Below are 14,896 nucleotides of genomic sequence, written 5' to 3' on the forward strand. Positions count from 1 at the left end.
TTTTTTTTTTTTTGAGGGTGAAAAAGAGAGCGGTCAAAGGACAGAGTAGAAAGAGAAAGAACTCGAAAGGTACGACCGGTGGAATGAGGCGGAACATAGGGCACAAAATTGGAATTAGGCCCTTCTTTTGCGTTTGAGAGGCTTCTCACGATCGAGGGACGCGGATCCATTGTGTTCAACGGAGCGCTCAAAGACTTGGAAGGCAGTATCGTGAGACGAGGCTAGGCAGAATGCTTCTGCTAACTCTATCATTAAGCATTAGGTTAAAAACAGCTATAAGAAAGATCTGGAGTATGCCCTCTCTAGGCCATGTCCAAATCTCTAGAAGTCTGATATTCAAGACCCAGCCCCTTGTGGCGTCTAATATCTAGTCCTCATTGAGGATATTTAAGTGAAAGGAGAGGCGATTTCCAGCTCTGAAACTGATAGAATCCATCTAGAACATCTTCTCGCACCTGTTCCTCCTCGGGAATCAAACCCATCTCAAGACCTCACCTTCTGCCCCCTTTCCAGATCCCCTCCCTGACTCTCCTCGTCCTCCTTACTCGTATCGTCGCTCGTGACCAATCTCTGGTCTGTGACATGCTCCTGTTCCAAGCTGTACTTCTTGACCGTCACGCTGATGAGCATGCAGAACCCGCCAAACGCAATCAAGCTGATCCAAATCGCCCGCAGCGCATCGCAATATGCCTCCACCAGATCTGCTCTCGTAGCGTCGCCCTTTGGCATCCTCTTAATCACCTCGACTACAATCGTCGCGTCGCGCGAGTACTCCTCCGCAACGTGAGCTAGAGAGGGGATATCGAGCAGCCTGTTGCGAAACGCATTCTGGAAAATGACGCCCGAGACGGCGACGCCGACGGATTGCCCAAACGTACGCAAGAAAGAATAAAAGGCCGCGGCTTGCCCGTTGAGGGCCGGTTCGCATGCAGCCTGGATCGAGAGCGCCATGGCGGGGAAGAGCATGCCCGTGCCGAGGCCGATGGGGATGTTAAGCCAGATCCAGGCGGGGACGGAGGTGTCGGGCCGCATGAGGCACATGAGCCCGGCTCCAAAGGTGATCATGACCCAGCCGGCCCAGAGGGACCAGCGGTACCGGCCCGTGACGCCGGCAATGAGGCCGACGGCCATGGCGGAGGGCGCGACTGTCAGGCTTTCTGGGAGGGCGGCGACGGCGGACACGACGACGGAGTAGTCCTTGACGGCTTGGTAGTAGAGGACTGTGAAAGAAGAGTGAGTTTGTGGCCGTCTCTTGAAAAGGGATAGAGATAAGGGAGGAAAGAGAAACTGCTTACCAAGAAAGTAGAGAATCGACCAGAGAATCATGCCATGGAAAACAGTCATGATATAGTTGGCGACCATGGTCCAGTTGTTGAAAATACCTTTGTCGATCATGGGCACCGGCGCAAACTTGAGTTCCCAGAACCCAAAAGTCACAAGAATGAAGACGCCCATGATCATCGGCAGCAGACACCTGAAAGAGGCCCATTCATACATGACACCACCCGTCGAGATGCCAAACAGGAAACTCGTTGAGCCCGCCGTGAACAAGAAGCTCCCGAGCCAGTCGAACTTCTTGAGCTTCGTCCCAATGTGGCCGGGCACCTTGGCCTGCTTGAGGAAGAAGAAGATCATGACCGCTCCAATGGCGATGATGGGGAGGTTAATCCAAAAGATCCACCTCCACGAGATATTCTGCGCGAACCCGGCGCCGATTAGGGGCCCAGTGACCGTACCGACGGACCAAACGGCCGACAGGAGCGAAAACCACTGGCCCCGCACCGCCAGCGGGACGAGATCCGTGATGATGACCTCTGTGAGGGCGAGGATCCCGCCGCCGCCTACACCTTGAATGGTCCGTCCCGCGATGACGACGTGAAAGTCGTTGGCGAGGGCGCCGACGATGGAGCCCGCGGCGAAGAGCAGAGCCGAGACGTACACGAGGGCCTTGCGCCCAAAGATGCTGCTGAGCCCGGCGACGGTGGGCTGCAGCACCGTGCTCGCGAGGAGGAAGCTCGTGCCGGACCAAAAGGCCTCGAGGGCGGTTCCGCCGAGAGCGAGGCTCATTGTTGGGAGGGCGACGGAGAGGGTTGTTGCGTCAAAGGCGACGGCCAGAGCGATGGCGCAGAGGGCGCTGAAGGCGAGGAGGAATTCTCGTGAGGGTTTGAAGACGACTTTGCCATTTTGGTCGATTTGGGTGGTTTGTTTCTCCAGTACCACTGCTGGTGTTTCTGTTTGTATTGTAGACATTCGGAGAAGTGTGATTGTGTTCGAGATAGGAGGTCAAAAAGGGTCAAAACTGGATCTAACTTGACTTAAGCCAGCTGTATATTTTCTTATTAGACTGTGATAACAAGATGAGTCCTCTTTAAATGATATCGTGAATCAGTGAAGGGCCTTTCCCATAGCCTTATATGACATTCAATGTGCCCAAGCCAAGGCTAGGTTGGTCATAAGTGAAATTTCACCCAACAGGCCCGCTCCGTTGGGAAGCCTTATGCCGATGCGGCTCAACCACCGTCGAGGTCACTTTGATAGGGCGCCGTGAATGGCATCATGGACGGCCGAGTGCGAGCCGGCCGGCCTATCATTACGTCTGTACTGATTCACCATCCACACAAAGTCCGAGCAAGTTATGATTTCTCCGCCGCCGAGGAGCCAAGTCCGCAAAAGTGCAAGGCATGAGAGTAGTCCGGCTGGGTCTGTACGACCGGATTAAGCGCCGGCTTAGGAACGGGTGTGGTGTTGTTTGCGCAATTGTTTAGTTCGTTCGTACCTTACGTGCTAATAGCAGGTGCGTCGGCCGAAATATTATGCCGAAGGGAGCGGGAGGCTGACCGGCATAACGTTCGGGTCGTTGTGGGGCCTAACCCGGCCGAAGGATTCGGTGCACTGGTCAACACCTTAAAGTCGTGATGCACTTGTTTTCCCCCACACACATGCCTTAGTAAACGATTGCGAAAGGAGAGGAGATGCCAAATGATAGTCATGAGGTAGAATCTGGAAATTCCTGCGGTCAGAACAAGATTTGCCAGCAATTAGCGGCTTGCGCCATTGTAAGTAATGCCATTCCACCCCTCCAAACGTCCTGAGCAGCATCTAGGATAGTGCGCCGCCGAATCCTCTCTCTGGGTAAGTCGGACTTGCTTGATCGTTCTCGCATCCGGATCCACCCGAGTATCACCCTCACCATCTTGTGACTTGGCTACGTCGGTATTTTGGGCGAAGGAGAGCTTGGGCGGTGCTGATATATCTCCTGATCTTCTGCGCCCAGGCGACATTGAGGCAAGCACACGCCCGACTTGTGGCCGGTTATCTCCGAGTCGGTATGATGACCAAAGGTGATTGGTCTGCTAGATCAGAAATGGGGATTTGCATCAAGGCGACCAGCTCGGGCTTTTCAGGGACAGGGGAGAATTCACCGAGCGGAGACTTGAGCGATTCACTAGATACGATGTGTCGTCTTCTCGGGTCAAAAGTGGTGTCTGATGAAGTGATTGTATGGAAGATGCTACTCATACTGAAGTCACACCGTAATAATAGTTGTCGAAGCTTCAGAAATGACAGGAGTTCTCAAAAAGTCGCTTTCGGAACGACGTCGAGGCCCGCTTCTCCGGAAAGTCAATGGGATCGCCCTGCCAGCTAGATATCCAAACAGCCGCTTAGCCGAAGGGCCGGAATAGTGAGCACCCGCTGTGAATTTTGCCCAACATCCGAACGGCGTGGTCTGACTGGCTGGGCGTTCTTGAGAGCCTTGGGGCCTGATGAGTACCGCTCCTCGAATATAAGCAGGGTAATGGTGAAAGCGATGATATAGCTTCATGGTGTCAAGCAGGCGAATGCTGTTCGTTTGAAAGAAATGACAGGTCGCTAGCCTCAGTGCCGCAAATTGATTTCTCGACGAACTGGCATATTTCCCCAGATCTTTTGTCGGGCCGCCTCGTTGGCTAGATTCTAGCAGGATCGTCCAATTTATGGAAAGTATAATCAAAGTCAAATTTGCCGAGAGATGCAGAGGCGTCGGTGGGCAAAACTAAGTGTCAAACTTGTCAGAGAGAAAGTTGACCTGTGGGCGAAATTGTCCACACATCCCGGCGGCGTTCTGACAAGTCAAGTCCATTAGGCGAGTCCCGAAGTTTGACTCGAAAAAGGTTTGGCCACAGTACCAAACATCAATTTCCAGGAGCAGGAATGCTCTCTCAGAGCTCACTCTTCGCTCCCTGTGACGAATTTTGACTAGGCAAGGATAGTGTTACGATCTGAACCGGAGATGCTCGGGTGTCTTCCAACGACACGATTTCCCAATTGAAAACACGCGTCGAAAAGCCGGTTCAACAGGGTGCCGTGATATGGAAGGCCGGAGAAGGCCGCCATGGATCCCTAAGCTCAGACAGTCCCGGCAACCTTGCGCACCCTCATAAGCCTCCACGACCCTGGCAGATTGACAATGATAGCCGGTAGAAGGACTTGGGCCTCCAAGACCTTGAACCCCGCCGGTGGGTCGTTCATGTGCGAGTTCCTCGTAACGAACTTGATAGGTGCCTTGGCGTCGGGGCTACCGTTGATATGTGACCTTAGATCGCAGCTGTCTGCACTCGCCGATCTTGGTCGCACTCGAGTCTCACGCTGAGTTGTAATGTAGCCAGGTAGTTTCTGTGGTGCTTATTTGCCCATCGGGCCCCATCCCACTCAGCGTTTCGACAGTTCTCCTATCAATTGGTCATTGGCAAAGACTTCTCGCTACATCTCCTTGATGAAATAAGTAGCGCGCTAGAGACCCGCCCTCGGACCCTCGAGTAAGAAACTCATACTGTACAGATGTCAAACGGCATAGACAGGTTGACAGCCCCGGATACGGGATACGGGATACGGGATTGACGAGATTGAGAGAGTTGCTGCATCAGTGCGTAGTCTGATGCATGTCAGTATGCGAGACCATCCCAGTATACCGTTAAGGTAGGTCAGCGACCAATCCCGACCATTGAGATGGACGAAAGGTGACAGGTTGTTGAGGTCAGAAATAAGCTCGCCGTCTCCCAGACGTTGGAAGTGGAGAAGTGGTAGATCCGAAGATCATCGTAGGGATCCACTGAAGACAAGAGAGCAGCAAATGGATGATCCTCGCTTGGTTTAGTACGGTTTATATAAGCAAGGACGGCAAGTTGGTGTCATGTCCTCCGTGCATACACCTGCCATAGCAGAAACCTCAATAATCATCCTTACTTGCCCAAGACGTCCAAAAAACAAAAACATAAAAACGAGTGTCCAAACCCCCAAGGCTCTTGATAGCCCGGGATTTACCTCTTTCGGGCATCACCATGATCAAGTTCGCCAGATCAAGTCGACGTACTCGTGTGGATCAAGATGCGTCGGCATTCTACCACGGCACTAGTCAGATTGGACAACTATCACTCCACAAGATGCCGAGAGGGTTTCTGTATCATTCCACGGACTTCGTGATATCGATTCGAGCCTTTGTCCATCACTAGAGTCAACAGGACTTTCGACTCTACGTCGTGAAGACCGACACCCACGACGGAATTTCCTCATTGGGAGACCCACGATCGGATGAAACGATCCCATCAGCCACGATGACGAATGGCCAAATCTGCTTCACGCCGTCAAGTGTTGCGTGTGTGTGGACAACCACCCGACAACCAGGCCGTTGGAACTGAAGATTTAGCAAACACTGACCTACGTCTGCCACTCGACTCATTAGTAGCAACGGAACCCTGTCGACTGAAGGAACCTGCTTCATGATATCGAGGGACTAATTAGCCCGCCAGCGGCCCGCAAAGTGTAGAACCGCTTGCAAGTTGACGTGCTCAGCCCCACGGAATTCAAAGATCCGCCATTTTCAATGCTGACAGCCTATCTGCCGTTAATATGATTGCTTTCATTCTGGGGCCGGAGTCGGAGCCGAGCGCAGGATGCCAGATCAAGAACCCTTGAATCATAATCAGTGATAATCAGTACCAACGGCGGCGCGTCATTGCGATCAGACTTTGCCGACTTCTTGGTATGAACCATTCGCGTTTGATTTTTTAGATTGACAGTACTCTCAACGGCTTTCTAGTGGCCCGTTACACAAACCTTTCGCACGGCAGTCGGTGAAAGTGCCTTACAAGGCCACCATCACGATGCAGAGCACATACGCGCACGCAGTCCCTGACACCTGTCTGAGGTGCCATCCATCGACCGGCTTGCCGAAGAGCCGGGTTCTTCCCTACATGATCGACACAAGGACCCCAGCTTTCGTTCACCTCTCACGGTACATTCCGTTTGCCGTCTCAAACAATGTGCGCACGAGCGAATGGGACCACCCTTGATCACCAACATCGAGGAATCGTCAGCGCTCGGCGGTGCATGAAACAAACCTTCCGAAAGACCAGACAGCATAGGCTACAAGCTGCCCAATGCTAAGACCACCGAGATCGCCCTCCACCAACAGCGCGGTACCGTTTGATCATTTTGAGCTCTTGCTATTTGCCAACGCGTCAAGTTGCTGCCACAGAGTTTCGTAGAGCGTCCCATCGGTGATCCAGCCCTTCCGCTGTTCTTTCTCCGAGCAGGCATACAGCATGTTGGTTCAGCCTTAGAGGTCCGTATTCAATGAAGGATATGTGGTTCATCGCTATGACATAGGAGCTTCTACCCCTCCATCCCGCTACCTCTCTCTAGTGTCTTCTCTTGTTGTGACTCGACAATCGGCCTCGGGACTTTATGCTTTTGTTCCGAAAACTTGTGAAAAAGAGCTTGACCCCTCACAGCTCACTTTCGGAACGGTTTCCTACACTCTATTCCACAGATTTGCTTTGCAGTGCCAACACTGCACAATTCGACTATGGTGAACACGGGAAAGCCCTCCGGCGGCTGCAAACTGTGCAGAGCTAGGAGGATCAAGTGTGACGAGGGGAAGCCATTCTGCATGAGATGCAAGAAGTCGCGGCGGCAATGTCCAGGTTACCGAGATCCGTTCGAGGCCAACATCCGCGACGAAACGCAAGCGACCATCAAGAGATTCAAAAAGTCGAGAGGGGAAGAGAGTTCTGACGAAGAAGGCAAGGATATCGCGCCCGTTTGCAACAAGCAGTGCTTGAAGACGGTTGCTGGTCCGAAATACAAAACGTTTGATTACTCGAATCCCGCCGCTTTCCCTTACCACAATGACGACGATACGACCGAAGAAGACGAAGACATTCCGGCGTCCATGTTCAACTCCCTGGATGAGCAGGCCTCTTGCTACTTCCTCTCGGAATTTATCATTGTCCCGTTTACTCCCACTGCCCGAGGGTACTACCGGTTCCTCCCTCGGTTCCTGAGCGGAACGAACGTCTCCAAATGTCTTTCCCAAGCTTACAAGGCTGTCTCTCTGGCTGCGCTGGCCAGCCGCCGCACGGTAAATGCAAGTGCCGCTCTGTTCCATGCTCAGGGTCACTATCTAAGGGCAGTCCGGGCCGTTAACAAAGCCATAATGGACCCAGGAGAGGTGCTGAACGACCAAACTCTTGGAGCCGTGCTTATGCTGGCTTTCTACGAGGTGGGTCTGCTAGTGTAAACATTTGACAAAACTTCATACTGACAAGAGAAAGATTTTGACGTCATCTCGAGACTCTATTGCCGAGTACACCAACCATATGAAGGGTGCGGCAATCATCGTCAAACTAAGGGGTCAAAAGGGCCTCGAGACACCGGAAGGCGAAGAGATGTTCGCAATTACCCGGAACCAGTGCCTCTCCATTCACTGTCTTCCAAACTCTCCCGAAGTATCCGAATTTACATGGCTTCTGCATCATGAATGCCGTGGTCGTATGCAGCACGCCATCGCTAGCATGGATATCCAGAGCAGTCAAATTCGACAAGATGTTGACCGGGTTCTTGGAGCGGGTGACCGCAAGCCAGAGACAATCCAGAAGGTGCTCGATGCCCTCAAGCGTGCTCAAGCGTTGGAGGCCAAATTCCGCAAACTCAACAACGATCCCAGCCCGCAGTGGAAAGTTGATACAGTGGAGTGGATACTGGAGCGATCCAACGACGAGCTCGATACGACCCCAACGTTCCCAGGGCCTGTGTACGGGTTCTTCAACTTGCCTCTCGCAATTTTGCACGTCGCCACATGGTGTTGCCATCTGATGCTCACCACAACAATTCTGCGGTGCATGGCCTGGCTTGTTTCTCCCGATGACTACCGGATGGGAGAGGAGTATGAAGAGCTGAAGCGCTCGGCTATCCTGCGTATCGAAGATACCATCGCTTCGACCCCATTCTTTTGCAAGTGGAATGGCTACGGCGTGGTTGTAGCTCAGTTCCCCTGCGGCAACACCAAGCCAGATGACCCCTTGAAGGGTGCTGCTGGACTAATGGTTTTGTGGCCCATGGTCACGGCTTGCAGCAGCGACTTTGCGACTCCCAGACAGAGACGTTTCCTGAGGGGACGTCTCAAATATTTGGCAGAGGTCGCCGGAATCAGGCAGGCCAACGTTTTCTACAACGTAAGTAGAAGTTGTTTCGGGAGCACTGAGGATTGCTAACGAACGTGACAGATGCACGACATCTCTTCTCCGTCTCGAGAAATCGAGCGAGACCGCAGATCTGGCGTCCATTCATCTTCTGGGGCGGACGCCTTGCTTAGCATGCCCTTTTGATATCACACACGTACAGACGAGATGAAACGGTCATTTCCATCCTCCAGCGAGACGAGACCAGCGACTCTTTTCAATTTTCCATCTCCTTCATTTAAACCACATATTCTGCAGCGCCAGCGTCAGCGACTACTACATTCCTTGGATTTTTTAACGTTTTCATATATGACTGTTACGGCCAAAGGTGCATTTGGTGCGGTGTACATCATCCGAGAGGCGGCCTCTGGAGGCTCCGTCTTCCGCGCGGTGTTGGCTTTCAAAGGACACATGTTATTTTACGTCTTTCTGGGTTATGGGGGTTTGTTTTACATCATCAAGCGCTCGTTTCATGTCTCGTTCATTCCAATTTCGTAAACTGTAAGCGGGGAAGCGTGGGATTGGTCTCTTTGTATCTCTTGGCATCTTTCTTGGGTTTAGGCGGGCCGGATAGGGTATGAAAGCGTTGAGCTTAGATGACTGGGCACGACTTGACGACGATTGGCATGAGTTTGATTTAGGATTCACGTTTCGGTCCCATCCAGAAGACTGAGATCCCTCAGAAAGTTACAGATGACATACTTTGCCCAAGACGTATCCCAAGCGTGACGTTCCAAGTTCTCCCTCAATCTAGTTCCAAAGAGGAGACAAGGTAAGCAAACGTGACGAACCGCATTCAAGGCGTGTCAGTGGAGAAATAGCATTCCCTAAGCGCCAAACATACCATTTTCCAACAACAAGTGAGCCGGTATGTCACAACTCTCCCCTCAACGATATCTTCACCACAACTCTCGAGCGACACTCACTTCACCTCCCACGCCGGCCAACACCGATCCTCTCCTCCCTCGTCCGTCCCCCACGGCTCCCATCCCCCGGCGTAGGCGTAGTCTGCACTCCGCCGCCGCCGCGCCCGCTCTGGCCCCTCTGCGCCCTCATCATCTCCTGTTGCCTCCTGAGCAGCTCCCGCTGTTGCACCTCGTCGTACTCCAAGCTTTCGTCGACGTCGACGTCTGCCGTAAGCATGCTATCGTCATCTGGGCCCTGCTGCTGCTGCTGCTGCTGCTGCTGCTGTTGCTGGAGGCGTTGCATTTGTTGCATTTGGTGGATCTGAGCTTGCGTATACCTTTGCTGGGGATGATGCTGCGGCGAGGATTGCTGCTGCTGCGGTACGGGTGACGAGAAGGGATGCTGCTGCTGCTGTGCCTGTTGTTGCTGAAGGATCCGCTGCTGCTGTTGGGCGGCGAGGGCGGCTTGGTGTTGTTGCTGCTGCTGCTGGGCCTGGACGAGGACCTGCCGTTCTCGGACGATGGCCTCGCGGGCGCGGCGGTCTTCGTAGGAGGCGATGTCCTCTGCCGTTATGGCGAGGGTTGTTGCGGGGCGGCGGAGCATGATCTGGGTGTGTATGTGTGTGAGATGGGGCCGGTGAATTTCTGCTTCTGTTCTGCGCGGCCTTTCCTACCGGCGGTTCTTGTTGACCGGAGATGTGCGATGAGGCAGGGGGGTTTCAAAGGGGCGAGTAAGTAGGTGAAGGAATGAGTGAGTGACAGGCACTTGTGTGGATTGAGCGCGGGATTGTGGGGGCGGGAGATGCTTTAGGACGCCGTGTGTGTGTGATGAGATATGATGAGTGATGTGAGGCCGGTGGATGATGGAGCTGTAGCCTGGCGGGAAGAGAAGACGGGGTGCCTGGATCAATCCTTTCTTCGGGATGAAGGGTAGTAGATTGACGTCTCGGAGCTGAGGATTCAGCAGCGTTGTATTCGGGAGGAATGAGAGTTCGTCAGAGGCGATAATTGCTAGCCTAGAGTTGTGGGATGTGTGATGAGTGATGAGTGATGAGTGAGCGTCGTCGGATGAGTCCGTCAAAGTGTTGAGTGAGTTCGCGGCACGGGGGGCAGCTGAAGACGACAATGGGGCCAGGAGGCGGAAATTTGCAACGGGATGCAACGGGATGCGATGCTATGCAAGGTACAGAAGTACGTAAACTCGGTGAACCGGATCGTGGGGGGTGCGTGGTTTCTCTCTATGTAGCTGATAAAATGTCGTGGAGCTGATATGCAAGTTGAGAGTCGTTGTGATTTTGGCTTTCCTCTTTCGTTAGAGTTCAGCGCGACCCTGGCGGGACAGGCGACGGCGCGCGCGTAAAAAAGAGAAAAATAAAACATGGATGGTTCGGGCGGGTCAAGGCTCAAGCCGGGGCGATCCGTGGTGGTGGTGGGGGGGATGCGTGGGTGCCTTTCTCCTGGGGGCCGGCGTTCGCTGCAGTGAGCTGAGTCCACTGTTCCGGCCCAGGCGGGGGCCTCGGCGGCGTTGGATGTCGCCCAGGCCCCTGTGCAGGTGGGAGAAGGGCGGTACCGTAACTGTATGCAAGTCAGCCCTAGGGGGTTCGAAATATCCATCTCGTTGCGACGTTACGATGTTGAATTGTTGGTGCCTGTTTGATAGACGTCAGTTCACTTTAGTAATCTTTCTAGGCAAAGGAGGTGTCGAATTCCGTAGGGTACAGACAAAGAATGAGAGAGAGAGAGAGGGATTCACACGCCATCCAAGGTAAGTAAGTTGGTTGTAACATTACAATACTACTTTAGATACCTAGGGATTCAATTTTTACTCTAATCCTGAATTCGCGCCGCTCAGTAAATGCCCGTAGCATAGACATTCTCCGCCTCCCAGCGCAGGAAGTCCCCGAGGTCGTGTCCCAAATTGTATCCCATAGGTACAACCTCGGGCTCCCCATCAGAGCCCCTCATCATGACCAGATCCATCATCGGACTAGGCGGCAAGCTCCCGATGCTCTCCCGGTTCTGCCGCTTGGGATGCTGTTGCTGCCCCTCCATCGTCCATCGTCGAATGTTGCACCCTTGCGTCAGGAACTTGGACACGTTGACATTGCCTTCGTTCCAGAACCCAGTAGGGTGCTCGGCCTTCACGGGTATGGGAAGCTCACTGTCCCGCGAGACTCTGCCAAAGGACTTTGGCGAGCAGTCCACGGTAGACGCGCGGGACCTTTGCTGCAGCCGGCTCGTCGGCTCGTCGGCGTCGCTGGTGAGAAGACGACCGTAGCCTTCGAAGCCGAAGCCGTCGAACCACGCTGTCAGGTCGGCTGTCTCTTCAACCTCCGTTCTCTGTGAAAAGTCTGCGGGGTCTGAGAAGAGGTCGCCCGCGCCGCCGAGGATGGCCATCTGGAAGGCGGTCCAGTCGAGCGTATCATCGGGATCAATTTTCAGCCCCTTGACGACTTCTGACTTGGGGAAACGTATGTTGCCGTGTCTGAAGGCGGAATGGTTGAACGTGAATGGCGTTGATTGGAAAAAGATAAAATCGTCTTCATCAACGGGTGCGAATGTTCGTGCAGTCCTGTTGCTGTGCTTTGCTGATTGGCCTCCCATGTCGGGGGTGGTGACGACTACTTCAGGTATCGTCGGTAACAGCGGCGCCTGCGGTCTGGGGAGAAATCTCGCTGGGTTCTTAGCTGGTGGAGGTGGAACAGCCTGCGTCGGATCCTCAGCCTCGTATTCATCCTTGGATACAGGCTTCTTCCTCCGCGGCGACTTTTCCTTGAAAGGCAAGTCTCGTAGTACACTTGAGTCGAGAAGCTCGGGTGGAGTCATGGCCTCAGAAGGCGTGATGGAGGTCTTTGCCCCGGCTGCTCCAATCCTAGAAAGGAGGTCTTGGAGGTGAAAAGGTTCAACGGGCGTCTCGCTTCCATCGGTGCTTACAGTCCTCAGAGTATCGCTCGATCGACGCGGCTGTCCCTGAGACTCCCTCTCCACTCGTAGCGCATGAAGACGGTCCGGTGTGAGAAGCTCATCGACTTCTACTTTACGGAAGAACTGTCCGGTAAGGATGTCGGCTACATCCTCTCCCAGCTGCCATCGGGCAGATTTTTTGGATCTCATCTTGACCCGTTTGGATTTCTTTGACTTGTTTCTCCTCGGCTTCGAAGCAGATGATAACGAAGTGCTCAATGATGGAGGGGGTAGCGCTGGGGTGCTGTTTCGAGATTGTAGCCCCGACAATGGAAGGCTTGGTGAGTCAGGCTTCGCCATGTTAGGAGGGGGTGGTGATGTAGACCCGGAACCCGTCTCGATGTGTGACGGAAAAGTTGAAACGGCCATCTTCGCTTCTTCGATTGCTGTTCCTACGGCCTTGAAGGCTTCATCAGTTTCTCTGATGAGCTGCTGGACATTGAGGGACCAGCGGTCCAAGCCGTCATCTTCTGGGGTAGGTGGAGGAGTCATGGTCTCTCTGAGTGCGGGATGTTCTGATAGATCTATGTCGCCAGCTTCTTGAGCCTTGATGACCGCTTCTGTCGACAGTGGTCTGGGCTTTCTGCTAGGAGGTGGTGATAGAGGGGAGATGCAGAGGTGTCGACGTTCGGCGAGACGTTTCGGGGCCGTCGATCGAGAGGGCCTCTCTTGGAGTCGTGGGGAACAAAGAGTGCCATAGCTGGTGTTGGTCGAGGCTGTGTCTGTATTACACTTGCAACTGCACAAAGAACTCGACGACGAATGTGGTGATCCCTGTGGGCAAGATGGGCCTTCTGTCGGTATCCTCTTGATGCTTTGTGTCCTTCGTACGAGGGTCTCCTCCCTCGATGGTCTTCTGGGCTTGGGGTTGGATGGACGCCTGACCGGCGCCCAAGACTTTGCTTTCTGTTGTTTTCTTCGAGACTTGAACAGTGAAATATCCTCGCTCCCAACAGAGTCTCCGGAATGACGGCGCTCATCTATCGTCTGAGAGCGGCGAGGTGAGATAAGCCTCCGTATGCTGAAGCTCGACCGAGACATCCTGTCGAGGACTTGGGCGTACAAAGGAAATTCATGCAGCAGTTCAAGAACAGTATTGGTTCACCACGTCTAGTACATGCCATATATGATAATACGAAGGGGAGGGGAGGGAATATTTTGCAGTCATTAACGAGTGACGTGACTGGGAAGGAGATCCATGACCGGGGGAATGAGTTCAAGGACAAAGGGGAAAGGAATAATGGATGCCATCTGGAGACATGGGCAGAGGCCGAGGACTGGCTTGTATGTATGTTGTTCTGGATCTGCGTGTAGGACAAACAAAAGCAAGCGAGTCGGGGCCATCTTGGACCAGCTGATGATTGTACTCGTACCCAATACAGTACCTATCATGGTCGAATTGGGGGTGTTAGTCAGGGAGACTATCAGCTTGGGATGGGCAGATCTACTTACCCATGGACAATGACAGGTGGAGGGTGGTAATGGAAGTGGTCGTGTGTGTGTGTGTGTGTGTGTGTGTGCGGTGCAGTGCGGTGCTCTGTATGCATGTTGCGGCGGTGCAAAAAGCCAACCTGGCCCCTGTCTGGTCGTGCAGGCAAACTGCGTGAGAGCGGAGGCTGCAGAGTCGTGTCTTGTCAGTCAGGCCGGGGGTTGCTCGCTGCCCGGCTCCCGTTATTTTGGTATTCGGCCATTGGCTGTGTCTGTCGGTTGCTATTACTGGCCTTTGTGACTTTCAAAAGTACAATTCTTCTCGAGGGGGGCGGGAGACTTCTCCGGAGGGATCTTGGGGTGGTAGGCGGCCCCAGAGGGAGGGTGGCATCGCATTTGTTCATCGTCGGCCCTTCCAGTGTGGGATATGTGATTGTTGCGAACAAATGAATCCATATTGCTTTGCGGTTATGTTTGGAACACCTTGTCGCCCTCTTCAACCTTGTCTTCCATGTTTCTCTCCCCAGTCTCATGAAGCATCGTGCAGTCAGCCTTATGAAGTGATTGACAGCGAAGCCATCGAGACAATATGAGAGGTCGTGGCCGGCACAGAGCGCGGGATTCGGCAGGATTTGCTCCATCTTACTATTGGAGCTGATCGTCGTACTAAACGACAAACCATAGGTCAGCTGCATTCTAGAGCGAGATGCAACTCGATAGAAGTCCTCGCCGTACGACGACACGGGCGGCGACGTGCAGAGAGGAGCAACCAGTTGGATCTAATCCGGCCCGTCACCCTGGCACCAACCTGCCAGCCACGACCGAAGGTTTCGCGAGAGCTCGAAAGTAACTAAAGTAGGAAAATTAGCAAGCTGTTCAACGTCCTGACAAGGAAGACGGCTGGTGCCCAGAGAGCACGACATATTGCAAGCGGAAAACGTCGAAACGGTGACAGCTCGCTCTCAGGAGAGCCATGGAACCGGGCCGTGCCCTGTTCGCCTGGGGGAGCTGGGATTGACTGAGTATGCCGCAATATCGAAAACGAAAAGTCGGTGGTTGCCAGCGAACTGCTGACCGATGACGATCTTCTAGGTGGATGTC

The 14,896-nt window shown here is 53.6% G+C and overlaps 4 protein-coding genes across 4 annotated transcripts; 1 reads left to right on the forward strand and 3 right to left on the reverse strand.

The window, feature by feature from the left end:
* Window positions 1–483: 483 nt before the first annotated feature.
* N0V96_000490 (uncharacterized protein) lies at window positions 484–2,250 on the reverse strand (the record flags this gene model as incomplete). The annotated part of the gene is made up of 2 exons (XM_053193417.2): window positions 484–1,220; window positions 1,296–2,250. The coding sequence occupies 2 exons, from the start codon at window positions 2,248–2,250 to the stop codon at window positions 484–486; spliced, it is 1,692 nt and encodes a 563-aa protein (XP_053049134.2).
* A 4,594-nt stretch (window positions 2,251–6,844) lies between these two features.
* On the forward strand, window positions 6,845–8,645 carry N0V96_000491 (uncharacterized protein; the record flags this gene model as incomplete). Its single annotated transcript, XM_053193416.2, has 3 exons — window positions 6,845–7,540; window positions 7,593–8,492; window positions 8,544–8,645. 3 exons carry the CDS (start codon window positions 6,845–6,847, stop codon window positions 8,643–8,645), a joined length of 1,698 nt encoding a protein of 565 aa, XP_053049133.2.
* A 780-nt stretch (window positions 8,646–9,425) lies between these two features.
* Window positions 9,426–10,007, reverse strand: N0V96_000492 (uncharacterized protein; the record flags this gene model as incomplete). Its single annotated transcript, XM_053193415.1, has 1 exon — window positions 9,426–10,007. The coding sequence occupies one exon, from the start codon at window positions 10,005–10,007 to the stop codon at window positions 9,426–9,428; it is 582 nt and encodes a 193-aa protein (XP_053049132.1).
* A 1,244-nt stretch (window positions 10,008–11,251) lies between these two features.
* On the reverse strand, window positions 11,252–12,736 carry N0V96_000493 (uncharacterized protein; the record flags this gene model as incomplete). The annotated part of the gene is made up of 2 exons (XM_065755954.1): window positions 11,252–12,556; window positions 12,731–12,736. 2 exons carry the CDS (start codon window positions 12,734–12,736, stop codon window positions 11,252–11,254), a joined length of 1,311 nt encoding a protein of 436 aa, XP_065615194.1.
* Window positions 12,737–14,896: the final 2,160 nt, after the last annotated feature.

Source organism: Colletotrichum fioriniae (genome assembly GCF_027942845.1).
Source record: "Colletotrichum fioriniae strain IMI 355084 chromosome Unknown scaffold_1, whole genome shotgun sequence".
Taxonomy (NCBI): domain Eukaryota; kingdom Fungi; phylum Ascomycota; class Sordariomycetes; order Glomerellales; family Glomerellaceae; genus Colletotrichum; species Colletotrichum fioriniae.